The following is a 27,367-nucleotide window of genomic DNA, read 5'->3' on the forward strand; positions in this document are numbered from 1 at the left end:
CCATAGATTGGTTGGCAAAAGTAACATTGAGTTTCAGAAGTCATGACATCTCATAGCTTGTCCCCTTGGGAGATGATCAGAGGATCTGTGATCCCTGCTTTCAATAGAAGCAGTATGACTAAATAGAGAGTATGGAGGGTCCCCTCTACTCAGGCTCTTATGTAGTGGTTGTAAATGGGTCCAGTGAGGGTCCTCCTACCAGCACAATCTACTCCCTGCATGGTGGAGTCTGGCCCAGAAAACACCAGGGCTTGAACAGAGAGAATTGTTAGACCCTAGGTTTGCTCCTGCAGGCGGGTTAGGCCCGTGGCCTCATTTACCTTCTTATGAAAGATTGACAGGTGGCAAAGGAGCTGAAGCTACAGATTTCCAGGGTGATCCTTGACAGATCAAGCTCATCTTGTCATGAGTCCTGAGCAAGAAAATGCTTCTCTGTCTGGGCCCTCTGGAACCTAGAATTGGAAGCAGGCAGAGAGCTTCAAGGGACAGCTGGGGCTGAGAAATGCTGTAGTCAAGGGATGGTGGCTCAAGCCTGTAATCTCAGTGAATTGGAAGCCCGAGGCAGGAGGATTGTGAGTTCAGAGCTAGCCTCAGCAGCTTAGTGAGGTCCTAGGTAACTTAGACCCTGTTCCAAAATAAAAAACATAAAAAGGTCTGGGGATGTGTCTCAGTGGTTAAGTGCCCCTAAGTTCAATCTCCAGTACTATTAAAAAAAAAAAAAAAAGATTTTTTTTTTTTTGGAGGACCTGACCCAAGTGCTTCAGAGAACATTCTCCAGGTGCCATGTGGACACAGCCTATTCCACTCCTGCCAAATGCCTTCTGCTGCTGGTGATTCAATAGTTCTCCCAGAAGATACCTCAGGGAGTTTGCTCTATGACTGTAACATCCATCCTATAACCTGAGATAGTCATTCCAGTTGTTCTACATTCTATACTCTACCCCGGGAGCCATGTGATTAAAAATTGTTCCCCAGCTTCTAATGAGCCATGTTCTGTCTGTTCTATTGGAGGATAATAAGAAATGTCGCTTTAAACATGTGATTCCTTAATGATGGGGGGAGTGGACCAGAAATACAAGAATGAGATCTAAACATCTGGGTTTAAATCAGTGTTCCATATTCAGTCCTACTCTACCCTATCCACATAAGAGTCTCAGTTGTCAGTAAAATATAAATGGTGAACTTGTTCACAAGATTATTGTGAGAGGGCAGTTGCCAAAAAAGAAAGCAGTATATTCACCTACCCATTCAAATTCATGTAACCCTGGAACTGATTCCAGGGCCTCCTGTTCTTCACCTGCTCACTCTCCCCTTCATACATTCCAGTTCTGGCCTCCTTTTGAAAAGCTGCCCCCCCACTCCCCTCCCCCCCATGCTCCCTCGACTGGAATGGGTCAGGCCAACATGTGATTGAAAGGCGGAAAAGGGAAGGGGATTGCTCTCCCTCCTCTTGGCTCCAGTCAGGATATGGCTGCTCTGGGCCCACCCCTGACCCGCTGGGTGGAAACAGGAAATATGTGAGACTTGGTGTTTGCTGGGTCTCTGCTTCTGGCTCCATGGCTGATAAGGGCCTTTGTGTGACCACTAGGGATGAGCCAGCCCTAGATAGATGTGCTTCCCAGAGGAAGGAAGGAAGCTTTACAAGCCTTTCCTGAGTGTGGGAAGCTGTGGGGAGGTAAGGGGAAAGTGCCTAGGGAAGATCCCTACCTGGGGCTGTTGGTGTCAGCACAAGCCCAGTGCATACCAGCCCCTCCCTTGCCAACCTCTCCCTCTGGAAACTGTTTCCCCCATCCACTTCCCCATTCTCACTTCCTATAAGGAATGGCTGGAGCCTGGAGGGTCCAGTCCCAGCCCAGGAAAGTGTCAGCTGTGATTTAGCAACAATAAAGATAGAAAAACAGGAACACTGGGAGCAGGGAGTACAGTGGAAGAGTAAGAAGCAAACCGCTAGAAGTTGCACATATCCTAGGAACCCAGGAACTAACCTCCCAATGTTACCTGTTTGGGTGACAGAGGAGGGTAGGACAGGAGCCTGTCCACAGTGCCCTCCTGCCCCTTGTGCCCAGGATGGCCATCCCTGCCTCTAATAAAACTTGAGGGGTAGCCGGGCACAGTGATGCCAGGCACAGGGATGCACTGTGTAGTCTCACATCTTAGTTACTCAGAAAGCTAAATCAGAAGGCTCATTTGAGCCTAGGAGTAAGAGATGCTGGGATTGGGGCTGAAGGTCAGGGAGGGGGTGCAGGGAAACAGTCAAGCTTGCGCAGCCTAGGCTAACAGAGCAAGACCCCATCTGAAAAACAAAAGTGGCTTATCTGTTGCTCTCAAGAGAAAGCCAAGTTATAGGGACATGCAAGAGGGGCAGTGCTACTAAGGGATCAAGCAATCCTCTTGGCTTAGGTGAAATAGCTCCTAGTTGGGGGAGTGGTCACTGGGCTTTCCAGCTAATACCAGAGAGTGGGTAATGGGAGAAGCCCAGCCAAGGAGCTGCTGGGAGAAAGGGGAAAGGCCTCCCACCCTTTGACCTGGACAGGCTCAGGGTCCCCCATGGGTGACTGCATCAGCTCCTCTGGTTACCTGGGACAACAGGCATTTCCTCCATGGTTCAGCCCCTCCTCTTCCTGCCCCAACCTTCCTGGCCAACAGGCCTCTCAATCAGACCTGGACTGGACTGCTCCAGCTGTGTCCTGAGGAGCTGGACCAGCCATATCCCTTGGGGCTGGAGTTGAAGCAGAACCAAGTGGTCCGAACCAAGTGGTCATCCCAGCGTGAGAGTGTAGATTCCTGGCCTCGGATCGGCCAGCACCAGTAGGCAAGCAGGCAGATCTTCTCAGCCCCGGCTCAGCGATCAGCACACTGGCTTTCCACAAAGCAGAATGGCGCTGCAAGTGGAGCTGATACCCACGGGGGAGATCATCCGCGTGGTTCATCCCCACAGACCATGCAAGCTTGTAAGATTGGGATGCTCTGGGCTGGGAGGAAGGGTGGCAGTGTCTCCACTGGGCCGGGCCAGTTCTCTTAAGCACGCCCCAAGGAAAGACATGAGCAGTAAGGATGGGTTCTGATCCTTGGTGGTTAAGAAACTGGAAAAGGAGTGAGTGAAAGCAGGGGATAAAGTATTAGGGGCCACCAGAAGCAGGATTTTTCAAAGCAGAGATCTGAGTTTGCATACTTCTTCCAGCTCCCTGTACCTCAGTAGGCTGGACTATGAACTGGGCATAACAAGCAGCTGAGGGTGCTACCCTGAGGTCAAAGGAGTAGTGCAAGTAAACTGGTGCGTAGTAGGATTAATGCCTCCCCTTTCCCGCCCGTACCGCGGAACTGGGACTTCGGGATTCAAGGCAAATAGGATGGAAGGGGAAATGGGTGAAGGCAGAAGAGGTAGTTAGAAATGGGGGAAGTACTGCCCTAGCCAAGAACGCAAAGGAGCGTCTGGTTTGCTCCTGGGATGTAAAGGGCCTTTAGCATGAGAAGGGGCGGACGCACCCTGCCACCCAGCACTGCAGAGGGAGCGGGATCTTCTGTAGGGTGTGAGCGTGTGCGCTTGTGACTGAGGCGCGCCTCATCCTGCGAGCTTGTTTGAGGAGTGCGGCACCAAGCCTCAGTGGATGCGGGCTAGGGCTTACTTAGGCCAGGGCCAGGGCCAGCTAGGGTGGGGCGGGGCCCGAGGGCGCGCGCTCGCGCGCGCGCCTGGGTCTGGGCCCTGCCCGGGATGACGACAGGCGGCGGCCCGGCCCCTGGAGGGCCCTGGGCGGGGAGAACGTGCCCGGGCCACGGACTCCCGAGGCGGCCAAGCCGGGTGCCCCGGCCCCCGACCGCACACCCGAAGAGCCGAGCCGGTAGGTACGATGGACAGGGCATGGGGCGGGTAGCGGCCGCGTGGGTGGCCCCGGAAGATCTCCGCTAGCTAGTGAGTTGGGGGAATGTGCAGGCGCCGACCCACAGATGCGATGAGGGAGGCGGGGGTCTCTGGCCGGGTTGAGACTTAAGATCCGCTCGGCCTGGCACTTGCGGCTCCCAGGGTCCGGAGGCGCCGGGACTCAGCTTGATGTGGACTTAAGATTACTTGCGGATAGTGTGAAGGCGTGGAAGAGCGACTTAGGCCGCGGGACCCGGGCACCTAGGGCGCCCTTCGGGCTTCTCCCCCAGCCTTCTCTGCCTCTGGGTTCCGGAGAAGTCACCCCAGCCCCGCCCCTTCCCGTCCACCGCCTCCTCTGGGCTAGCAGCGCCCGTGACCGTTTGTGCCGGCTGGTGAGTGTGGCGAGTGGGGGGGCTTAAAAGATGAATGAAAGAGTGAACGGGTGACCAGTGGCTTTATTCAACTCCGAACGCTGGGACCCTCACTCACACTGCTGGGTTCTGAGATTCATTCATTCATTCATTCAGGCGCCCACGAGGGGCTTATTGAATCCCAATTGGGTGCCTGGCTGAGTGTGTCTAGAACTGGAGCAGTCTCCTGGAAGAGAATGGAAAAGGAAACAGACGATTAGTGCTGAATGCAGTAAGGAGAGGGCTGTGTTGGGGGAAGTCAGGAAGGGGTTCTGGAGGTGATACCTGAGCTGTCTTCAAGGATGACTAAGAGTCAGTGAGGTGGTGAGGCAGAGTGTACTGGGCCAAGGAAGCTGCAGGTGCAAAGGCACAGCTTAGAAAGCCACGTGTGGCTGATGGCTGGCAGGGCAACAGCAGCTCCTCCTGGCTGTGTGAAGTAGTAGGGGAGGCAGAGAGGGAAGGGACTGCAGTCACACAGGAATGCAGGAACAGTAGGGTAAACTAAGGACAGTGGTGACCTCAGGAATTCATATGCTGGGACTTGAAGTTGGTGTGAAGAACAGGCTTGGCACGTGGTGGGGTGCCCTATAAACCTTCACTCCATTAATATGAGATGTTAATTGTCAGATGCATTTGTAAATAGCACAGGCTACTATGAGAAAATGGATTGGTGAGAGGAAGGCAGGGAGATCAGTTAAGAAGCTGCTATCTTGGTCCAGAACAGAAGCAGTCATAGAGGAGCAGAATGAAGTTTTGGCAGAATGTAACTAATGCAAGGAAGAGTGAGAGAGGAGACCAAGGGTTTAATACCAGGTCCTGATGATCAGCACTCTGTTAGGGGCAAGGTGCTCTGTTTACTTTGGCTGGACCCCCAGGCAGGGATATCTGGCAGGACAAATACCTGGTTCTGGAGCTACATTGTCCTTGGAGCAATCAGAGTAGATCCCTAATGTCCCTATCTTCTTCTTCCTATTTCCCCTCACAACAGTTTCCTGAAGCCTGGAACAGTCCTTGGTGGAGCAGCCTAGGCCTAGATTGAAGATTTATATTTATATATCTAAATTTATTTATATTTATATATCTAAATTTAGTGCCTTCCTGTGCCCAGCACCAAGCTGCCAGTGAGACAGGTTGTAGTTGTCTTTCCACTACCCCAAGAGGCCATAAGGCTGCCTCAATGGATATAAGTTTGGGACTCCTCAAAGCAGTCCCTCCAGTCTGCACGGCCCCGACTGGACAGGGGGAACATTTGCAGCTGCCCACTCTCCCCCATTTCCACCGAGGTCAGGCTTGGAGGTACCTGGCCCACACTAGCTAAAGTGTTATTTGTTGACCTAGGTCTCCTGTTGGCTCTATCCCCTGTGATGACAAACACCTCCCCAGGAGGGAGGAGATCCAGAGATGCCTTTGAAAAATAAGTCCTGGGACATTCAGACCACAGGTGCACCCCAGCCTGCTGCCAGCCCATAGGCCCAGAGCCATGCTTTGGGGGCTATAGCTGCCACCCCTATGGTCTACACATCAATAAAGTCACATGACACTGACAGGGGCACCTGAGGAAAGTCACAACCTGGCAGGGTATCCCTGTAAACAATGTGGGCATTAGGGCAGCCCTTCAGAAGTAGAGTGTTCGGGTTCCTAGTTTCCAATCCTGCTCCTTTGTAAAGGAGTCTAGAGACATTGAACAAGTCACTTCACTTACCCAGCCTCAGTTTCCCCCTAAAATGAAATAATATAGACCTCATGAAGTGGGTAAATAAGAACGTGCTAAGGACGCAGAAAGAGCCTGGCTCTGTCGCCTTAATCGCGGCATCTCCCGCTCCCTAGCTTCTTCGCTTCCCTACCCTTCCTCTGGACTCACGCTTCTGCCCAGAGAGGCGGAGCAGGCCCGTGGGGGTTGCCAGGGCTGTGGCCCGCTTCGGCCCGCAGGGCGGCGGCGACGCCCCCTCCTTCCGCAGCCGGGCGGTGGCTGCAGGGGCGGGAGCGGGCATCCAGAGAATGCGGCGGCGCTGCCTGCAATAGGGGAAAGCCCGCTGGACCCCTCCACTCGAGGATTCTCCTCATTCCAGCCTCTTGACGCGGTGGGGCGGGGCTGGCACTGCGGCCGCGAAGCTCCGCCTCACTCAGCCCCTCCTCACCCGGCCCCTCCTCTTCGCCCTAGTCAGAGCCCACTTAGGGGCTCTCTGGACCCTCTCCCGCTGGCTCTTGTAAGGCACTCGCCCGCCTGGGTGGGCTTCAATCTAGATTGTCTCCCGGCTCCTTTCTGGATTGTAGACCTGGGGGAACCGTGGAGAGCGCCACCTCCCGCCCTGAACCTTCCTCTCATCCATCTCCCAGCTGTGGCCGGTGGCACCCAGTCCCCTTGCCCCCTCCAGAGGGCCCCATCTCCCAGCTGGTGCCCCCTCGCGGGGGCCCCCCTGGGCCTTAGCTCTGGCCAGGCTGTTGTTTTCGAGGTAATGAGCCTTCCCCTTGAGGCTGCAGCCCGCACCTGCCGCAGCCTTAACCCCTCTCCAGGGAGCCCAGGTCAGATTGTGGGGAGTGCAGGGACTTTGGGTCCTGGCTCCGCCTTTCCCCCCTAGGACAAGTCAGCGTCTGGTGTGTGCGCTTCAGGTTCCTTATAGAGCAGGCTAGGGACGGGTAAAGTACTTGGGAGTTCTTTGTGACAGATAGACACGCCTAAGGGGCTTTCCCCACAAAATAAGAAGTATGACGCTCTGTCTCCAAGCATGTGTGAAATGACTGTGGTAGAGAGAAGGGGAAGAGGGTAACGGTGTTGAGTGCCTGGGAAATGCCTCAGCGTTTTATCACAGCCTATTCTAACTACACTTCTGGCAGGTGTTAACCTCATTTTAAGGATGAAGAACAGATTCCGAGGAGATGGAAATGTAGCTTAGTGTTAGACCTCTTGTCTACCGTGGCCCTGAGTTCCATCCCCAGCACTGGGGGGAAAACAAACAAAAAAATCAGCCACGATCTTTGAAAGCTCTAGCCATCACCATCTCCACCACTGATGGAATCTGAGCCAGAGCCCCCCACCCCCCAAACCAAAGGAGGGCTGATGCCTTCAGAGAGGGTGCAGATGCTGGGGGCTGATTTGGGGAGAAAAAGGACGTCCTGGAAGAGGGAATGCAGAGATCCTGGAGGACAAGACAGAAAGGTCCCTTCTAGAGGGAGAAAGGGAGGAATCCCTGGGGCAAAGAGGCCTGAGTGGGATGTCCAGGTTGCAGAAGGGTATTGGATTCAAATGTCAGGTCGGACGCGGGCTTCCCAGTAGGGAAACTGAGGCCTCCAGAAGGGCCAAGGACACTGCTCAAAGAAAGGGGGCACCTTGTGGCCGCCCCTGTTTCTGGGTTGTGCGATCCACGCTGACGAAAGGACCTAAAGAAATTTTCCCTGGGCTTAAAGACTCGCGGCCCGCCTTCCAGAGTGTGTTTGGGGGTGGACAAGGTCCCACACCCAGGCTCCGCCCGCCCAGGCGCGCCGGCCGTATTTGGACATTTCGTTCTATTTTTAACTTTCCCGGGACTCGAGGTTGGTATTGGGGGGAGGGAAATCCTGTTTCCTCTGGGACCCACGGACCTCGGCCCTCGTCCCGCGCCTGGCCAGGCCGCGTAGTGTAGACACGAGCCCGGAAGTGAGTTCCGGGTCCGTGTAGACGCGGCGGCCGCGCGGGTTCCGGGCCCCACCCTGGAACCAACGACGTCCCTCCTGGAAAACCTGACTCAGGCGGAGCACCGGCCCCGGGGGGAGCCCCGCCCCCTCTCGCGCCCGCCCCCGCCCACCTCCTCTCCAGTTCCGAGGTCCCCTTTAGCCCCTACCCCGCCCCCGCCAGCTGGAGAGGGACCCCGGAGTCCGGGCTCCGAGGGAGGCCGGCAAGGTCCCTGTCCCGCGCTTCAGAGGCCAGCGAGGGGGCGGCGCGGGGGGCGGGCCTGTCCCTCCCTCCCTCTCTGACGCCGCCGCCGCCACCTCCGCGGCCGAGCCCCTGACCCAGAGCGCAGGCAGAGGAGCGGGGCGCAGGGCCGGTCAAGCAGGATGCGCTACCGGGCGTCGGTGAGCTGGGGTGGAGGGCAGGGCGGGGGTCCCGGGCCTCCCGCCTAGCGGCGCCGCCTCGGCCCTGCCAGGAAGCGGGCGCGGCGCAGGAATTTCGGGTGATAAAACGTCCCAGAAAGTTGCAGGGAGAGGAGGCCGAGGCGGGGAGGGTCGCGAGACTGGCGGGACGCTCGGACCCAGGGCCAGGCGAATAGTTCCTTGGGACAGCTGAGAACACTTAGACCCCTCGCCCTAGGGCAAAGGGGCGGGGACTGTAGCCTTATTTGGCTGCAACTTCGGGCGGGATCGGAGTGCAGCAGTGAGGGATAAGTCTGGGAGTGCCAGGCCCCAGAGGAGGGGTGCCCCTAGCTGGAGATCTGGGCCATCTGTGGTTAGAACAGACCTGCTGATCTCTCTGGGATCTACACCCACCCCACCACCACCTTACCCTTTTCTGACCCTTGACACTCTTGGTGTCAATTTCTGAGAGACCCCAGACTCTCTTTGAAGAAGAATCTCAGCGCTGGGTATGGGATGAGGGTCTTGCTAAGCCTGCCCCATCCCTGCCCAACAGTGGCAGCTGGGCTTTCCCTGGTAAAACCCGGGCCTCCTGAGGCTTTTTAGGACTCTCAGAGGAGGAGGTTTCTGAGGAGCCCAGCAGCTGGAGGGGAGGGAGTGGTCCTAGCTATGGGAGGAAGAGCCAGCCCTTCAGGGGTGGGTGTTAAGTCCCACTTGGGCTGGAGGCCCCTGGGGAAATCCCTCTCCTTGGAGGAGGAGCTCTTGCTTAGTCCCTAAGCAACTCTCAACTCCTGGAGCTTTGAGGAGTGGGAGCAGGAGAAGTGGCCCCACCCTGGCTGCAGAATTCACTCTGAGAATTTGTCCTCCAAAGCACCTGTCACACGTGGCCCTGAGCTCAGGGACCTGAGGTCACCTGGTCTAACTCAACTCCTCCCTGAGAAGGAAGCAACCCTTAGAGGGGAGGGTATTTGTCCAAGGTCAACATAGCATTCTTTCTGCTTTTCCAAGCAGTTCTTTCTTAGGATCCACCTCCCCACACAAAACCAGTGCCTTCCTGAAATCCGTGGTCTTGTTCCCATGTCTGCTGGGCCCTGGGTACTCCTGTGTGCTAGGCCCTGGTTCCATGTGGTCCCATATCTTTTGTGTGCTGGACTCCTGTTACCTGGGCCCTTGATACCCAGCATGTTCTGTGTTCTATGTCTACATGCCCCTACCCTCCCCTTGGGCTCACAGGTATGGTAGGAGAGTAGCCTTAACTGCTGGCTCTGACCCTCTCCCATGGCTCATTCCCTGCAGGCCCTGGGCAGTGACGGGGTGCGGGTAACCATGGAGAGTGCCCTGACTGCCCGTGACCGGGTGGGGGTGCAAGATTTTGTGCTGCTGGAGAACTTCACCAGCGAGGCTGCCTTCATTGAGAACTTGCGGCGGCGCTTCCGGGAGAACCTTATTTACGTGAGGCCAAGTGGGAAGATGGGAGGTGGGGGGTGATGCTGGGGGCACAAGAGGCAGGGCTGAGGGGGGAAGAAAGTATCAGGGGCCCCTGAGACGAACTTCTGACTCTCCTCCCCAACCCCTAGACCTACATTGGCCCTGTCCTGGTGTCTGTCAACCCCTACCGAGACCTACAGATTTATAGCCGGCAGCATATGGAGCGTTACCGTGGCGTCAGTTTCTATGAAGTGCCACCCCACCTGTAAGTGACTCCTTACCCTTCAGCAGTGACCTCCACTTTCCCTGCCATCCTCATGTAAAACAACTCCACTTAACCCTCACTCTGAAATGATCCCCCTTTGGTGAATCACTGTTCACATCTGCGAGGAACCCCACAATTGCTTACCCTAGAGTTACTCCAGTCCTCACCCAGAGATGAATCTCTGAGCTCCAAATGAGTGGGACCCCTAAATCCAAGCCCAGCTCACACTTTTGACTTATTCTCCAACTCTACCTGGACATGGCCTGTCAACTCTAATGACCTCTGATCCCCATTCATGAGGACCTCCTAGCCCTGCCTATGAGGTCCCCAACATCCACCTGAGTGACTCCCAACACTCCCACTAGAGTGGAGTGATCCTCACAATCTTCCACCTGAAAGTGGCCCCATCCTCTTCTATGAAGTATCTCCCTTGGTCCATACCCTTGAGGGACCCCCAACTCCCAACCTCAAGAGTATCCCCTAATTCTATCCACAAGTAAACTCCAATTCAATATGGGAGTACTCTTGCATCTCCTACCCATCCATGGGGCTTCACCTGCAGCCACTTAATCTTCTACTCCCTGAATTCTCTGATGAATCTCTGCTCCAGGTTTGCAGTGGCTGACACTGTGTACCGGGCACTGCGCACGGAACGCCGGGACCAGGCAGTGATGATCTCTGGGGAGAGTGGGGCAGGCAAGACAGAGGCCACCAAGCGGCTATTACAGTTCTATGCAGAGACCTGCCCAGCCCCTGAGCGAGGGGGTGCTGTGCGGGACCGATTGCTACAGAGCAACCCAGTGCTGGAAGTGAGTGGACAGCAGCATCTGAAGGGAGGGAGGGACAGGGAGCAAATGCTAGGTGCTTCTAATTCCACTATCCATTCCTAGGCCTTTGGAAATGCCAAGACCCTTCGGAATGATAACTCCAGCCGATTTGGGAAGTACATGGATGTGCAGTTTGACTTTAAGGTATCTGTTGGTGTATCACAAGAGAGGGCGGGATTTTCCAATCAGTAGGCTCAATATTTGTTGAGCACCTAATGTGTGCCAGGCACTATTCCAGGTACTGCTGGCATAGCAATGAAACCATACATAAATCCTGTCTCCTGGGGTAATAGGCAATAAACAGAAAAATAATAATTTAGGACATGGCAGAAATGAGGTTAAGAGTGAGGAGCAGTTGGAATTTTAAATAAGGCAGGTAGAATAGGCCTTTCTGAGAAGTCATGGTTTAGTAAATGCTCAACAGAGATGGGAGCAAGCGGGGCAGCTACCTGGAGGAGAGTGTGCAGGCAGCCAGAACAGCCCGTGCAGTGGGAGGGTGCTTGGTGTGCTCAAGGTTAGCAAGGAGGCCAGACCTGTGGCCAGAGAAGAGAGCAAGAGGCCAAGGAATAGGAGGGACGGCCATATGGTACAGTCCTTTTGGGATTTTTGTAAAACGTGTGTGGCGGGGTGGGAGGTGCTGGGGATTGAACCCAGGGCCTCATGTGGGCTAAGCACATGCTCTACCACTGAGCTACCCCCAGCCCTACGAGAACTTCTTGAACTCTGAGTGGAAGGGGGTTTTATCAGAGGGTTTTGAACAGAAGCACGTTGTGATCCTTCTTTCTTACTGAAAAGGTCACTCTGGCTGCTTTGTTGGTAAGGGAAGTATGCCAAGCAGGGAAACCGGTTAGGAGGCTGATGTAATAATAATGGAGGTGACAGATGACAGTGGCTCAGACCAGTGTGATAGCAGTGGAGGTGGTAAGCAGTGGTTGGATTCTGGGTATTTTAAAGGTTAAGGCAGCAGGACTGAATATGATTGAATCGAGGAAATGATAAAAAAAGAGGCATCCAAGAGGACCACAAGCTTCTTGGCCTGGACAACTAGAAGGATATAGTTACTCTTGACTAAGATGGGGAGACAAAAGAAGAGCTAATTTGAGGAGTGGCAATGTCAAGCCTATTGAACTTAAGATACCTGTCAGGTACCCAAATGAAGCTATCAAATACATGGAGTTGAACCTGCCCATTTCTTAGATGAAGAAACTGAGGCCAGAGAGGGTGATGTGCCTGAGCCCAGACAGCTAGTGGCAGAGCTATAATTAGAGCCCAGGTCTGCAGGGGAGCAAGGGAAAGATAAGCTCTATTCCTCAGTCCCCCTAACCTATCCCCTTGCCATGCCCTGTCCACAGGGTGCCCCCATAGGTGGCCATATCCTCAGTTACCTCCTGGAGAAGTCCCGAGTGGTACACCAGAATCATGGGGAGCGGAACTTCCATGTCTTCTACCAGCTGCTGGAGGGAGGTGAGGAGGAGACATTGCGCAGGCTGGGCTTGGAACGAAACCCCCAGAACTACCTGTACCTGGTAAAGGTGAGTGGCTGGCAGGCTGGCAGGACAGGTGCCACCCAAAGGACACAGTGCCAGGGCTTGATAACCCAGCTTTGCCCTTTCTTCAGGGCCAGTGCGCCAAAGTTTCTTCCATCAATGACAAGAGTGACTGGAAGGTTGTCAGGAAGGCGCTGACAGTCATCGACTTCACCGAGGACGAAGTGGAGGTGAGGGCTCCTCTGGGGACCCTCTCTCTTTCCTCCTACAATCGCTCCAAAATCAACTTATATTTTTAAAGCCGGTTTCTGCCTCTAATCCCCTCCTCTTCCCAGATGCTTTGTCATATATCCCCTGTTCCATCTGGCCATCTCTAGTCCCCCTCCTGGGGTTCCCTTCCCCCTTATAATCACCAGCTGTCACCTTTCTGCTCCCCCAGGACCTGCTGAGCATCGTGGCTAGTGTCCTGCACTTGGGCAACATCCACTTTGCTGCTGATGAGGAGAGTAATGCCCAGGTCACCACTGAGAACCAGCTCAAGTACATAACCAGGGTATGTGTGGTAGGTGGGGGCAAGAGAGAACAGGAGGGGCAGGGTGATCGCACCTTCACTGTGCCCACTGTCCCTTGACAGCTCCTTGGTGTGGAAGGCTCAACACTGAGGGAAGCCTTGACGCATAGGAAGATCATCGCCAAGGGAGAAGAGGTGAGCCAAGCCTTTGTCACTGGCGGGGAGGTGCAGGTACTCTAGGGCAGCTCCCATTCCCACCGTTCTCCCTCCTCCTGTTCTGCTCAGTGGTCTTCTCAGCAGCGCTGGAGGGATATAAGATGGGTGGCTCAGAGAGGCACAGTGAGCTGGCCAAAGTCACACAGGAAGAGGGTGACAAAGTCAGGCTTAGATCAAGATTCCCATCTCCAGGAATGATCACTTCTTCCTATACCACCTTCCCTCTGGTGTGGCTACTTTGTCCCCTGCTGATGTCCCAAGACCACCACCACTCTCCACACCCGGGCACACTGGAGGCGGAAGGACAGGCTGGTCAGGACTTCCTAGTCTTCTTCCTGAGTCCAAAGGGGAGGTGGAATGGAAGGCACTCATCCTGGTCTCACTCTTTGCTACAGCTCCTGAGCCCCCTGAACCTGGAGCAGGCTGCATACGCACGGGATGCTCTTGCCAAGGCTGTGTATAGTCGCACTTTCACCTGGCTGGTTGGGAAGATCAACAGGTCACTGGCCTCCAAGGTGAGGACCTGGTCCACACTGCTTCCGAGGCAGTCAGGGAGGCTTGTCAGGGAGGGCTAAAGCTGGGAGCTGGGGTGGCAGACACCAAGACCCATGCTCTTGGTTGAATGACTGGCCCTAGGATGCTGAGAGCCCCAGCTGGCGGAGTACCACGGTTCTTGGGCTCCTGGACATTTATGGCTTTGAGGTGTTTCAGCATAACAGGTCAGCATTGCCCTTACCCCTTGCCAGCCACTTAGTCTTACTGTCCTGGTCCCTCTCCTCTGTCCCCCTGCCTGTCATTCTAATGATCCCCCAGCCAGCCTGGGTCTGGCTCTGCATCTCTTACCTGACTGCTCAGGGGACTTGTCCTGTCCTTCCCCTGGCCCTGGCCCTGTGTCCTCTGATGCGACTATGGGTTCTTCTGTTTCCCCACAGTTTTGAGCAGTTCTGCATCAACTACTGTAACGAGAAGCTGCAGCAGCTCTTCATTGAACTGACACTCAAATCAGAACAGGAAGAGTACGAGGCCGAGGGAATCGCGGTGCGTGTGAGCGTGAGATGTCCCTGTGCCACAGGAAGTCAGGCACTGGGACTCTGGGAGAAGGTGTGGGACCCCACGATGATGTCTGTCTTCCCTTTCCCTGCAGTGGGAGCCTGTTCAATACTTCAACAATAAGATTATCTGTGACCTGGTAGAGGAGAAGTTCAAGGGCATCATCTCCATCTTGGTGAGTCCTCTGCTCGTGTTATGGGCCAGATGGGAGAACATCTTCCCCTTTTCCTTTCTCTCCGGGCTGGTCCACAGAGGGCCTGGGTGTGGGGCTGGGCAGTGTGAGATGGATGGATGTTGGCCTGGTCTGGAAGCTCCCTGTGGGGGTTCCCTATGCTCTGCTCCTTCTCCTGCATCTTTGTTTCCCCTCACAGTACCTAGAAGCTTCTGTGCTTTCCAGCCTCTCCCCTAGTACCTCCCTCACACTGTTCCCTCCTCTAGGATGAGGAGTGTTTGCGCCCTGGGGAGGCCACAGACCTGACCTTCCTGGAGAAGCTAGAGGACACTGTCAAGCACCATCCACACTTCCTCACGTGAGTAGGGTGGCAGAATTTCTGGGGCAAGGGCCCACTTGGGGCAAATCCTGTGGAAGGCTGGGTTCATAGTGATTAACTTCTGCTATAGGGCTTGGGGCATAGTTCAAAAGGTAGAGCACATGCCTACCAGAACCTGGGTTTCATCCCACTGCCTGCTGCGCCGCCCCACACTCCCTCCCACATACAACCCCACCAGCCACAGGGAAGGTACTAAGTTAGGGAAAGTTGTACAAAGCCACCATTTCTAGAGCATGGCTTCCTCCTTTTTTTTTTTTTTTTTAAGAGAATGAAACTTGCTAAGTTTTTTTTGGTTGTTTAGCTTCCTTATTTGGGACTTTTTTTTTTTTTTTTTGTACCAGGGATTGAGCTTAGGAGTGCTTAACCACTGAGCCACATTCTCAGCCCTTTTTATATTTTATTTAGAGTCAGTCTTGCTTAGTTGCTGAGGCTGGTTTTGAACTCACAGGCCTTCTGCCTCAGCCTCCTGAGCTGCTGGGATTACAGGCGTGCAGCATCAAGCCCTACTGAGACTTGTTTTTTATTTAAAAGCAAGAAGGGATAGAAACAGAAGCAAGCATCTTTGTCTCAATTTGTCCTGTGTACTTTGTGCACATCATCTCTTAACCTATAAATGATCTTTTAAGGAGACATTCTTGGTGTTTTCCCTATTTTATAGCGAGACTCAGAGTGAAGTGCCCAAGGTTATCTCACAGCTAGCTTGCAGAGCTGAGACTTAGTCCTGGGGCTATTGAAGGCCAAAGCTTTGACTATTATTTGCTTAATAACATTAAAAACTTGCTTCTGCTAGGCACAGTGGTACATGACTATAATCCCAATCCTCGGGAGGATCTGAAGTTTGAGATCAGCCTGGGCAATTTAGTGAGTCCCTATTTCAAGAAATAACAAAGGGGACTGGGTGCTGTGGTGCATGCCTGTAATCCTAGCAACTCAGAAGGCTGAGACAGGAGGATCTCAAATTCAAGGTCAGCCTCAGCAACTTAGTGAGGCCATGAGCAATTTAGTGAGACCCTGCCCCAAAATAAAAAAGACAGGGTGTTGCTGAGTGTGGTGGCACATACCTATAATCCTAGTGGCTTGGGAGGCTGAAGCGGCAGGATCACACATTCAAGACCAGCCTCAGCAATATAGCTAGGCCCTAAACAACTTAGCAAGACCCTGTCTCAAATTTTAAAAATAAAAAGGGCTGGGGATATAACTTAGTGGTAAAGTTCCCCTGGGTTCAATCCCTAGTACCAAAAAAAAAGTTATGGGATATAACTTGGTGGTAAAGTGCCCTGGATTCAATCCCTAGTGCCATAAATAAATAAATAGTTAAAAATTTTAAAAGAACTGGGGCTGTAGCTCAATGGAAGAGCATACCTTGCATGTATGAGGCACTGGATTCGATCCTCAGCACCACATAAAAATAAATAAATAAAGATATCGTGTCCATCTACAACCAGAAAAAAAAAAAAAAAATATATATATATATATATATATGTATATATATATATATGAGAAAAAGGGCTGGAGGTGTCCCTCAGTGGTAGAGCTGCCCTGGGTTTCATCCCTGGTGCTAAGAAAAAAATAGAAGCTAAAAAAACAAACAATAAAAAAAAGCTTGCTTCTGATTGTAAAAATAATTTTGCTCTTTAAAAAAAAAGCTGGAATATGTGCAAAAGTCTCTTGTAACCCTGTCATCCAGAGGCCATCATTGTTAACAATTCAAGGCATTTCCTTCCTGCTTTTTTCTATACATTTTTTTCATAGTCAAGAACTTATTGTGCATAAGGCTCAGGATAATGTTAGATCCTCAGTGTTCTCCTATATCATCAAACAGAAAATTTTTTTCAAAATGCTTCCTCCAATGGTTCTAACCCAAAGGCCAAGTAAAAACCACAGGGTTTTTACTTGGCCTTTGGGAGCCCCTGGCCAGCCTCCAGGTTTTTGCTGGAATAACTAAGGGCTGTCACAGACATCTTTGTGCCTTAAATCTTTGCCTGTATCTCTGGTTAATCTGCTTGGAATAGTTTTTTGTTTCCAGCTCTGGGGATGGAACCCAGGGCCTCATGAATACTAGGCAAGTGCTTTGCCACTGAGCAAAATCAGCCCTGAAACAGTTCTTAAAAGCAGAAAATAGGTTAAAGGATATAAACATACTTAAAGTATAAGTAATATCTTGGCAAATTCCATTCTGAAAATACAGTGGACAGTTCACTTTGGGCATAGTAAAGCAGCAGCTGGAAGCAATGAAATTAGCCTTCTGCCCTGTGTGCCTGTAGTCCAGAGGCCTAGGTCCTGGCACTGTGTGACCCTGGGCAAGGCAGGCCACCTTCCTGAACCTCAGAGATCATGCAGGGGGGCTGATGTGGGAGACAGTGGGGTCAGGAGGATGAGGGTACACAGGGTGTACTGCCACATGACTTGTGGGTTGTGGGGGCAGTCTCGGGGCATGTCTGCTCCCTACTGGGTGCTGGTTCCTACTCTCAAGGTCTCTTCAGCATGCAGGGGCATGACTTGGGTCAGCAATTTGTAGCTTCATGTCCTTGTCACCCCCAGGCACAAGCTGGCTGACCAGCGGACCAGGAAATCCCTGGGCCGTGGGGAGTTCCGCCTTTTGCACTATGCTGGGGAGGTGACCTACAGCGTGACTGGTGAGGATCTTGAAGCTGGATACCCCTGGGGACTGGGAGGGACACTCCCTCACCCCTCATCTGCCATCTCCTTCCAGGGTTTCTGGATAAAAACAACGACCTTCTCTTCCGGAACCTGAAAGAGGTGAGGAGGACATGGGGGTGACAGGGTAGGGGGCAGCTCTGTATGCCCCTGTGCCCAGGAATCTGTTGTGTCTGCCTCTGCTCCCACCTTAACCCCCTGTTCTGACCCCACAGACCATGTGCAGCTCAAAGAATCCCATTATGAGCCAGTGCTTCGACCGGAGTGAACTCAGTGATAAAAAGCGGCCAGAGACGGTGCGGAGGCTGTGGGACCTGAGGGAGCGTGTGTGTACCTGAGCATGGATGAGTGCCCACTTGGGCCTGGAGTTGGCATTGTGCATGTGAGCATGTTTGTTGGTGCCCATGTGCACATCTGTGTGTGTCTCTAGGAAGCTGCCCATTGGAGCATCTTTGCCTACTTACAAATGTATGCCTGAGTGTCCACCTGTCTCTTAGGTGTGGACCTGTTTGTGTATGCCTGTTACTGTGGGGGAATCCATGTGTGTACACCTTTCCATGTGGGTGCTTGTGAGTGTTTACCTATCAGACACTTTGTAACAGACATTGCTAAGCACTGAGGATACAAAAATGTGCAGCTGGACATGTAATTCAGTAGTAAAGTGCTTGCCTAGCACCTAGGGGGCTCTGGGTTCCATCCCCAGGAACACACAGACAAGCAAAAAAGAAAAAATAGGTGTTCTTACAGAATATGCACAGAAGAAGAGAGGGGATAGCCAACTCTAGAGGTGAGGTGGGTGGGAGGTCAGGGAGGGCCCCTGGAAGTGGAAGTATTTGAGATAACTTCAGAATGAGGAAGTGCTTTTCAGTCTGATGGACCTGTAGTGGGAGGGGGCACTGTAGGCAGCAAGAGGGTCCAACACAGACACACATAGGCCAAAAAATGAGGTCAACAGGAAAGGAACGTCACAGGGGAAGGGCTGGATGGCAGGTGTGGCCAGTGGTGCTAGATGCAAGAAGAGCTCTGCGGAGCTAAGGGCAGAGACGTGACTGTTGAGCTTGCAGAGGAGTCAGGTAGCCCCTGTCAGTAAAGAGATCAGGAGGCAAGTAGAAGCCAGAGTGCTGAAGGCAGAGACATGCTTGCTAGGCAGAGCACCAAGGCATTGTGTTGCCCTCCTGGGACCCTGCCTGCTCCCTGCTGCTGTTCACCCTCCCTCACCTTGTGTACCCTCACCCTCCTGACCCCATTGTCTCCCACTTAGGTTGCTTGCCTACCCATTTCTGCCCAGGCCCCTCCAGAAAACCACAAATTCATACATCTGGTGATTCCCCACAACACACACAAGTGGGCCCTTGGTTGCCCAGACCCCTAGCCTTGCTCATTCTGTGTCCCTAATTCAAGATAGGCATCACCCTCTACCTAGTCCTGCAGGCTGGGGATCTAGCCATCTTCCCTTGTTCTTCACTCTCCCCCATTCCAACCACTGGATCTTGTTTATTGCCCGATTACTTCTCAACTCCCTCCTCTTCATCCCTTCCATATAACCACTGATCCACATTAATGATCATTCTCTCTCCTCTCTGCCAGCCAGCCTCCTTCCTGATTTCCTGGCTAACCAATCCATCTTCCACACCTCTGTAGAGATAGTCCAAAATGAATATCTTTTTATGTCACTCCCTCTCTCCAAATTTCTCATTGGCTCCTTAGTTTCCTCAGGATAAAATCCAATGTGTTCCATGTGACTTACTGATGATACTACCACTGCTTGCCTCTGTAACCTCACTTGGATTCTTGTATGCTTATAGCTCCCTGCATATATCAGCTCTTTGCTAAGGCCATCTCTCTTCCTATACTGACATTTTTACCTCTTTCTTTTTATTTGAAATACTGAGAATTGAATCCAGTGGCACTCTATCACTGAGATACACTACCATGCCTTTTTATTTTTTATTTTGTGGCAGGGTCTCACTAAGTTGCCTGGGCTGGCCTTCAACTTGAGATCTTCCTGCTTTAGCCTCCTGACGTGCTGACATGGACCACTGTCTATCCTGTCTTCTGTCCAGCCATTTCTTACTTATCCTTTTAATCTGATTGCCAGAAGATCTTTCCAGATTCCCTTTACACTCATAGACTAATGAGTTGTCCCTAATTGGTGTTCCCAGAACCTCCAGGCACACACCACTATTGTTTATTTATTTGTTTGTTTATTTTCTGGTTCTAGAATTGAACCCAGGGTCTTGCGTATATTAGGCAAGTATTCTACCACCAAGCCACATCCCCAGTTTTGTTTTGTTTTGTTTTGTTTTGTTTGGGACAGGATCTCATTAAGTTACCTGGCCTAACCTCAAACTCAAAATTCTGCTTCGGCTTCCTGATTTGCTAGGATTATAGGCATGCACTACTGTGATTGATTCACTCCTGTTATTAATATAACCACAGGAGATTGTAAATTTTTGCTAAGCAGTCTGTTTCTTTACAGGCCTGAGGTCCTTGAAGGTCCTGCAGAGCAACATATAGAGACAGTAGTTGAATGCATAGGTATAGGACTTGCTGTTTAGGAACGTAGCTCTGAAGTTCTGGGAAGAGTGGTTGCAAAAGGGAGATACAGAATGGAGGTTGCCAGGGGCCTGAGCAAGATTTTTAGGCTGGAGAGAGATAAGTTAAGGTCTGTAGCCCAGTCGGAGAGAGAGATGTGCAGAGTCGGACCCTTCCTCTATTGTGAGGGAGGAGTAGTGGGAAGAAGTAAGGCCCAAGCAGAGAGGAGGGCCACTGCAGGGGTCAGTAGCTTTGCAGGGGTAGGGTGTGTACACACAGAGGTGAGCGGCCTTAGCCTCACTCAGACCAACTTTCTATTCTTCTGAACTCGCCAGGTGGCCACCCAATTCAAAATGAGCCTCCTGCAGCTGGTAGAGATTCTGAAGTCTAAGGAGCCTGCCTACATCCGCTGCATCAAGCCCAACGATGCCAAACAGCCCGGTAGGTCCTCCGCCCCTACGGGGTTGCGGGGGTCTGGGCCTCCCCTACAGGGATGACTGGCGGCTGACCACCCCTTTACCCTTCCCCCAGGCCGTTTTGATGAGGTGCTGATTCGGCACCAGGTGAAGTACCTGGGGCTGATGGAGAACCTGCGCGTGCGCAGAGCTGGCTTCGCCTATCGTCGCAAATATGAGGCTTTCCTGCAGAGGTGGGCGGGGCTCTCATAAGAAGGAAAGGGGCGGGAGGGATCTCGGAGGCTCCACGAGGGAGCATAGGCCTTCAGAGTCCTGTTTTAGAGTTGAGAACGCAGAGGTTCTGAGCTGCTGTGGGACCCATACCGAGAACCACTTTATGCTGCAGGCCCAGTGTAATCCTTGGAAGAGACCACACCAGGCTTCCTGTAGGCCTTGTCCTCCTGAAGTACCCGAGGAGGGTGCAGGAGGCACGCATCCACAAGCCTATCACAAAACAGATGGAAAAGGGCGGGGCCAGAGTTTACAGGGAACTCAGAGAATAAAGCAGTTTGGTTATTCTGTGTTAAAGGCCTGGGGAATTGATCAGTATGATTCCATCTCTGCAACTTTTTTTTTTCTCCTCCCCAACCCTCTCCCCCCCCCCCCCGCCCCCTGGGAGATTGAACCCGTGGCTCCACATGTTAGGCAAGTGGTCTAACATTGAATACTTCTTCAGCCCAGTTTTATTTTGAGACAGGGTCTCCCTAACTTGCCCAAACTTACGATCCTCTGGCCTCAAACTTATGATCCTCTCTTCCTCAGCCTCTCAAGTAGCTGGAGTTACAGGCATGTAACTGCACTCAGCCCATCTCTGCCATTTTCCAACCCTTGGTCTTACATAGATGAGGATACCTTTGTTTCCTTATCTTTAAAATGTGTGTGCGCGCACACACACACACACACACACACAGACACCCTCTATAAGCTGTGAACAAGTCAGTAGGAATACCCAGGAGATGCCCAGGGAAAGCTGGTAGGGACCTTCAGAGAAGAGTGTTGGCTGGGGTGTGGTTAGGTGCATGTTGCTTCTCCTATCTCCAGATATAAATCACTGTGCCCAGAGACATGGCCCACATGGGCAGGACAGCCCCAGGATGGTGTGGCTGTGCTGGTCAGACACCTTGGCTACAAGCCAGAAGAGTACAAGATGGGCAGGTGAGTGGTCCTCATTCCTGGTAGCTGGGTATGAGAGGTGGCAACAAGGGGCTGATTATTGCCGCTCTCCCAGGACCAAGATCTTCATACGCTTCCCCAAGACCCTGTTTGCCACAGAGGATGCCCTGGAGGTCCGTCGGCAGAGCCTTGGTGAGAAGGAGATCTACCCTTCCTGCCCCATTCTAGTCCCTTCAGGGGAACAGGGAAGAAGTCCCTACGTTTGCATTCCTTCTCCAGGAAGTCTGCCCCACCTACATTCAGCTCCCCCAGCTCCTTACTAGCTCCAGCCCCAATGCCCACAATCCAGCCTGCAGCCTGGTCTCTGGATGCAAACTCTGGGCATATTCTCACATTCATTTGCTTTTCTCCATTTACTCTCATTTGTCCTCTCACACAGTAGCTCATTCAGCCACTCCCTCATTCATGCCACTCATTGAGTTCTGACAGTGCCAGGCTTGGTGACCCTGACCTCCAGCCAATTGAATTTCTTTCCCAACCATAGCCACGAAGATCCAAGCAGCTTGGAAGGGTTTTCACTGGCGGCAGAAATTCCTCCGGGTGAAGCGATCAGGTTTGGGGGCCCAGGGTTATTTGGGGTGGCGGAGTCTTGGGTTAGGGTGGGCTACTGTGATAAGGAAATAAGAGGTCAGCTATCTGTGGTCCCCACAGCCATTTGCATCCAGTCGTGGTGGCGTGGAACACTAGGCCGAAGGAAGGCAGCCAAGAGGAAGTGGGCGGCACAGACCATCCGGCGGTAAGCATGGGGACATGATGAAGGGCTGCAGGATAAGGGATATATGGTGGGGGGTCCAGTGCCAGGCTTCTTACCCCAACCCTGCCTGGCCTGCCACCCCCAGGTTCATCCGTGGCTTCATCCTGCGCCACGCACCCCGTTGTCCTGAGAATGCCTTCTTCTTGGATCATGTACGCACGTCATTTTTGCTTAACCTGCGACGGCAGCTGCCCCGGAATGTCCTGGACACTTCCTGGCCCACTCCCCCACCTGCCTTGCGCGAGGTCAGTGAGTCCTCCCAGCTAGGTTAGGGACCATCAAAACACTTGGCAGAGGGGTGATTAGGGAGGGCCCAAAGAGGGAGGGGAAGTGGAGCAGGGCTACGAAGAATGAATTTTAGAGAGAAAGTGCTCAGGACCAGAAGGACTGTCAAGTTGAGGAGGCCTTGCTTGTACAAAGACTTGTTGGTGGGCATATGTTGCAGGTCTTCAGAGGGAAGAAAGTCACTTTTCTCTTTCCCACAGGCCTCAGAGCTTCTACGGGAATTGTGCATGAAGAACATGGTGTGGAAGTACTGCCGGAGTATCAGCCCTGAGTGGAAGCAGCAGGTGTGGGGAGCTGGAGGCAGCAAGGACTAGCCAGTGGGGTTTGGGGGCAGCAGGCATCAACTGAAGAGTGCTGGCTCAGGGAAGCATTATACTTCTGATTTACCATCTAACCTTAGATGGATCCCAGGTCCCTATCACCTCATGCAGTGGAAGCTGGAGGCAAATAGTGTTCCTCTTGTGGGTTGTTTTAACTTGAGTGGTGAAGGCTTTTCAGTGCCCCATGCTGTAAAGGTTGCAGATTCACTGTGATCAGTTGTTAATGTCTGCCCTAATCATGGAGTCAGATACTGATGGGTGATGTGCCTTGTGTTTGCAAACACAGTATTGATAAAGCACCCACCCAACTCGGATAATCTGTAGTAGCTTTGAATATTTAGCAATCAGTCCTCTAAGATTCCAAGCCAAAACTGAATCTTGGGGGCTCCAGAGCCTAACAGGTATTTGTTTTGGAAATCATTCCCAAAGTCAGGCCTGGATGCTAACAGTGCTGTTATGACTCTTCTGGGGAGCTCTCTGCCTTGGTTGGTTGGGGAAAAGGCAAAGAGAGTACTGGTGGCTGGTCCCAGTTTCCTGGGACCTGAGAGCAGCTAAGGGAGGTTCTCCTGATTTCTGAGGCTGGGCCTCCATGCTCCCTATTTTCCCCACCCCTTATAACACTCCTCTACTCCCCTTGTTTCTTCAGCTTCAGCAAAAGGCAGTGGCTAGTGAGATCTTCAAAGGCAAGAAGGATAATTACCCCCAGAGTGTCCCCAGACTCTTCATCAGCACACGGCTTGGTGAGCCCCTGATTTTTTATTCCTCCAACCCTCCATCATGGCCAGGTGTGGTGGTACATGCCTGTAATCTCAGTGACTTGGAAGGCTGAGGTAGGAGGATCACAAGTTCAAGGTTAGCCTGGGCAATTTAGTGAGACTCTGTCTCAAAATTAAAAATATGGAATGTGGCTCAGTGATTAAGCACCCCTGGGTTAATCCCCACTAACCCAAACAAACAAACAAACAAAACCATCCTGTTTCCCTCTCAACTTCTCTGACTACTCTCTCCCCCATCTGGGTTGCAGGCACAGATGAGATCAGTCCCAAAGTGCTGCAGGCCTTAGGCTCTGAAGCCATCCAGGTGAGACCCTGCCTGTAGTCCCTAGCCCAGCACAATTCTGTTGCCCAAGGTCTGGAAGTGGTTGGGTCAGGGCACAGGTGGAGGATAAGAAGGTCATCCCAGGGGCTGGGGATATATCTCAGTTGGTAGACTGCTTGCCTTGCATGCACAGATCCTGGGTTTGATCCCTAGCACCAAAAAAATTAAAAAAAAAAAAAAGAGAGAGAGGGTCATCCCATAGCTGGGCACAGTGGTGCATGCCAGTGGCTTAGGAGGCTGAGGCAGGCTGATCACAGGTTCAAAGCCAGCCTGAGCAACAGTGTGGTGCTAAGCAATTCATTGAGACCTTGACTCTACATAAAATTCAAAATAGGGCTGGGGATGTTGCTCAGTGGTTGAGTGTCCCTGAGTTCAATCCCCAGTACCCCCCCAAAATGAGAAAATGGCAATAAGGTCATCCCTGGAGCTGCTTAGCCACTCAGTCCCTTCCCTATCTCTCACCCTGCCCTCTGTCTTCAGTATGCTGTGCCAGTAGTGAAATATGACCGCAAGGGCTACAAGCCTCGCTCCCGGCAGCTACTGCTCACACCCAGCGCTGTGGTCATCGTGGAGGATGCCAAAGTCAAGCAGAGGATCGATTACGCCAACCTGACTGGTCAGCCAGAGTCCAAGGCTGTGTAGGGAGGGACCCTGCTCTGATCTTTGATCCCTGACCTCTGCCCTCCCCCCTTAGGAATCTCTGTCAGCAGCCTGAGTGATAGCCTCTTTGTGCTTCATGTGCAGCGTGAGGACAATAAGCAGAAAGTGAGCCTTTAGGGTGTAGGAGGTGGGAGGGGTCCTGTAGCTCGGGACAAGGCTTGATTCCTAAAGCTGTCTTGGCCATTCAGGGGGATGTGGTACTACAGAGTGACCATGTGATTGAGACACTCACCAAGACAGCCCTCAGTGCGGATCGTGTGAACAACATCAACATCAACCAGGGCAGGTAAGGCATTAGAGGTGGTGAGTGGGCTGTTTCTGAAGCTAAGGACAGGGCAGGGACCCACCCTAGGGAGTCTGTCTCTGTGAAAAAGTCCTTATATGCTCTTTTCCCTCTAGCATCACATTTGCAGGGGGACCTGGCAGGGATGGCATCATTGACTTCACACCTGGCTCAGAGCTGCTTATCACCAAGGCCAAGAATGGGCACCTGGCTGTGGTAAGGCCAGCAGGCAATACCCTACTTCCTACTGATAGTTCTTGGACTAGGGTAGAGCCTCTAGTAGCCAAGCTTTCCTTGGCATGCTGGGCAGAGCCTGGGCATTTCAATCGTGGTCTCAATCCGAAGGGCACCATACCACCACCTCCTTTATCCTATTGCCCATCCATGAAGGGCCAGAGGGACCATTTGAGAACTCCCATGAGGAAGCTCATAAAAATGGCAGCAGAGGGCTGGATGCTGTGGCATATACTTATAATTCCAACAACTTGGGAGGCTGAGGCAGGAGAATCACAAGTTTGAGGCCAGCTGGGCAACTTAGCAAGACCCTGTCTCAAAAAATAAAAAGGGTTGGCTGGGATGTAGCTCAGTGGTACAGCACTCCTGGCCTGGGTTCAGTCCCCAGTACTGCAAACAAAATAAACAAAAAACACCTAACAATATGAGGTTGTAAGGGAGAGCCAGGCTGATTGATGGTGGCCTAGATGGGAGGAGAGCCCCCCTTGTGGCTAAGGCAGCAAGTTTTCCTATGGGAGTAGGTCTAGTGTCTTGAGAAGTGAGGCCACTAGACCCCACCCCACCCTAGTCTGCTATTGCCTGTATTTAACCTGGGACAAGTACCCAGAGCAGCTGCTGCCCACTCACCACTTTGACTTTTCCCATACCCCCACAGGTGGCCCCACGGCTGAATTCTCGGTGATGAAGGTGCCCACTGGACCCCCTCCGAACTCTCAATGCTTTGCTTACCCATTCTCCCCTTCCCAGTTACCAAAGACTCGAGCTTCCAGACAGGGACCTAGGGACACCTCAAAGCCCACCTTCAGCCTCCTGCCTCCTGCTCACTCCTCTCTCAAGGAAACAGCAGGGGCTATGGAGCTACCCCAGGAGTGGGCCAGGCCGGGCCACAGCAATAGGAAAGCCAGGGCCAGAGCAAGCCATGCCAGCCCAATGCTGATGCCAAATATGTGAGAGAAGGGAATTTTTGCTGAGATTTTCTCTTGAGATTTTTTGATGCTTTATAGGAAACTATTTTTTAAAAAAAGCCATTTTCCTATCCCAAGGCACACTGGATGTGTTTTTCCTGACTCAAACAGGGCAAGGAATGTAGCTGAGAGGTTGGGTGGGCTGGGCTGTGGGCCCTCTCCCCTGGCCAGGCCACCCTCTCCTCGTTCCCTTGGCACCTTGTCTGTCTGTCTGCCTGCCTGTCTGTCCACATATACCTTTTGCAGCCCTCTCTGACCTCCACCTGGGGGCTGAGACCACCTTTGCCTGCCTTCTTCCTGCCTTAAGAATGCCCTTTTAGGGTCTGAAGGTATAGCTTGATGTTAGAGCCCATGCTTAGCATATGTGAGGCCCTGGGTTCAAGCCCCAGTATAAATAAAAAAATGCCCTTTTAATATTGTCATCCCCAGTCTGAGGGCATCCTGGGGTGGGAAAAGAAGTCTTAAACCATAACATTTGGAAAACTCAGATTATATAGTCTAGCCACCTGGGGTAACAGAATTAGAGACAGAGGCCCAAAGAGGAAAAGGGACTTGACCAAGGTCATACTGTAGGTTGGGGCAAAACTAGGACTGCAGTCCCATCCTCAGCACACTTCACTGCCACTCCCAGGGACAGGGGAACCCCATAAAACATGGGTCATGTCTTAAGTGTGCATCTGGCTCCCTGACCAGCAATCACCCTTAGGGGCCACCAGTTGGGAGGAACACTTCTGCCTGAGTTCATGCCTCAGGATGACATCTCCCTCCCATACACTTTTGACCCAGTTTAAGATTTAGAGTCTTTACTGGCCTGGCCTCTGCCTGGCTTGTGTGCATGGGGAAGGGGCTGACCTTGAGAAGGGGCTCGCAGGGGCATCACTTCTTTCTGCTGCTTCCCCTCTGCCCCAGAGGGCCTGGGAGCTGCCCAGCTGCCTCTGTGCCCTCCAGGGGTCTCAGCCCACTGCCGACACTTTTGCAATCTGGAGAAACACTAAATAAAGCAATATGTGTTTGCCAGCATGGTCTCCTTGTGAATATTAGGAAAGAAAGAGGTCAGTCAGGGACTTTGTAATGCAATTTTTGTCTTCCAGAAAAAAAAAAAGGGGGGGGGGACAGGGCTTCCTCCCTAGGGGTAAGAGCAAGAGTTGCCAGTGGCTGCACTGTGGATTCACTGCCCAGTGCTGTGGTCTGGGAGCAAAGAAACCCAGAGGCCCTGACTGAATAGTTTGGCAGGGCAAGCCGAGCTGCCGGACAGAGGCCCAGTCCAGTGTGGAGGTGCGAGTACCAAAGGCACAC

At 52.6% G+C, this 27,367-nt stretch overlaps 1 protein-coding gene and 1 long non-coding RNA gene across 5 annotated transcripts in view; one reads left to right on the plus strand and one right to left on the minus strand.

Annotated features, from left to right (window-relative positions):
- The window catches only part of LOC308635677, a 141,067-nt gene extending 139,835 nt beyond the window's left edge, over positions 1-1,232 (minus strand). Inside the window, exon 1 of the long non-coding RNA XR_014019229.1 lies at positions 246-1,232. This is a non-coding gene — a long non-coding RNA (uncharacterized lncRNA). The remainder of the gene's footprint in view (positions 1-245) is intronic.
- Positions 1,233-2,675: 1,443 nt separating this feature from the next.
- On the plus strand, positions 2,676-27,088 carry MYO1C (myosin IC). 4 transcript variants are annotated; one of them, XM_081270222.1, is made up of 32 exons: positions 2,676-2,951; positions 9,613-9,768; positions 9,894-10,009; positions 10,620-10,818; positions 10,900-10,980; positions 12,189-12,368; positions 12,455-12,553; positions 12,763-12,876; positions 12,958-13,029; positions 13,446-13,565; positions 13,687-13,769; positions 13,983-14,088; positions 14,195-14,275; positions 14,539-14,630; positions 17,193-17,287; positions 17,365-17,411; positions 17,525-17,605; positions 20,180-20,285; positions 20,376-20,493; positions 21,341-21,454; positions 21,528-21,604; positions 21,957-22,025; positions 22,124-22,208; positions 22,312-22,471; positions 22,712-22,795; positions 23,478-23,571; positions 23,856-23,911; positions 24,410-24,545; positions 24,624-24,694; positions 24,778-24,875; positions 24,989-25,088; positions 25,762-27,088. In XM_081270222.1, the coding sequence occupies exons 1-32, from the start codon at positions 2,877-2,879 to the stop codon at positions 25,786-25,788; spliced, it is 3,192 nt and encodes a 1,063-aa protein (XP_081126348.1). In that variant the 5' UTR covers positions 2,676-2,876; the 3' UTR covers positions 25,789-27,088. The 4 variants fall into 4 exon arrangements, with proteins under 4 accessions (XP_081126348.1, XP_081126351.1, XP_081126350.1 ...); XM_081270225.1 differs by lacking the exon at positions 2,676-2,951 and adding an exon at positions 3,677-3,843; XM_081270224.1 differs by lacking the exon at positions 2,676-2,951 and adding an exon at positions 3,677-3,839.
- The last annotated feature ends 279 nt before the right edge of the window (positions 27,089-27,367 follow it).

This window comes from Spermophilus citellus (assembly GCF_964194105.1).
Source record: "Spermophilus citellus genome assembly, chromosome: 17".
Lineage (NCBI taxonomy): Eukaryota > Metazoa > Chordata > Mammalia > Rodentia > Sciuridae > Spermophilus > Spermophilus citellus.

What these genes read in the sequence shown, in the direction of transcription:
- MYO1C (XM_081270222.1), top strand. Translation starts at nt 2,877, where the DNA reads ATGGCGCTGCAAGTGGAGCTGATACCCACGGGGGAGATCATCCGCGTG. An exon ending in TATGAAGTGCCACCCCACCT is followed by an intron (nt 10,010 to 10,619) that starts GTAAGTGACTCC and finishes TCTCTGCTCCAG; the next exon opens with GTTTGCAGTGGCTGACACTG. An exon ending in AGAGCAACCCAGTGCTGGAA is followed by an intron (nt 10,819 to 10,899) that starts GTGAGTGGACAG and finishes ATCCATTCCTAG; the next exon opens with GCCTTTGGAAATGCCAAGAC.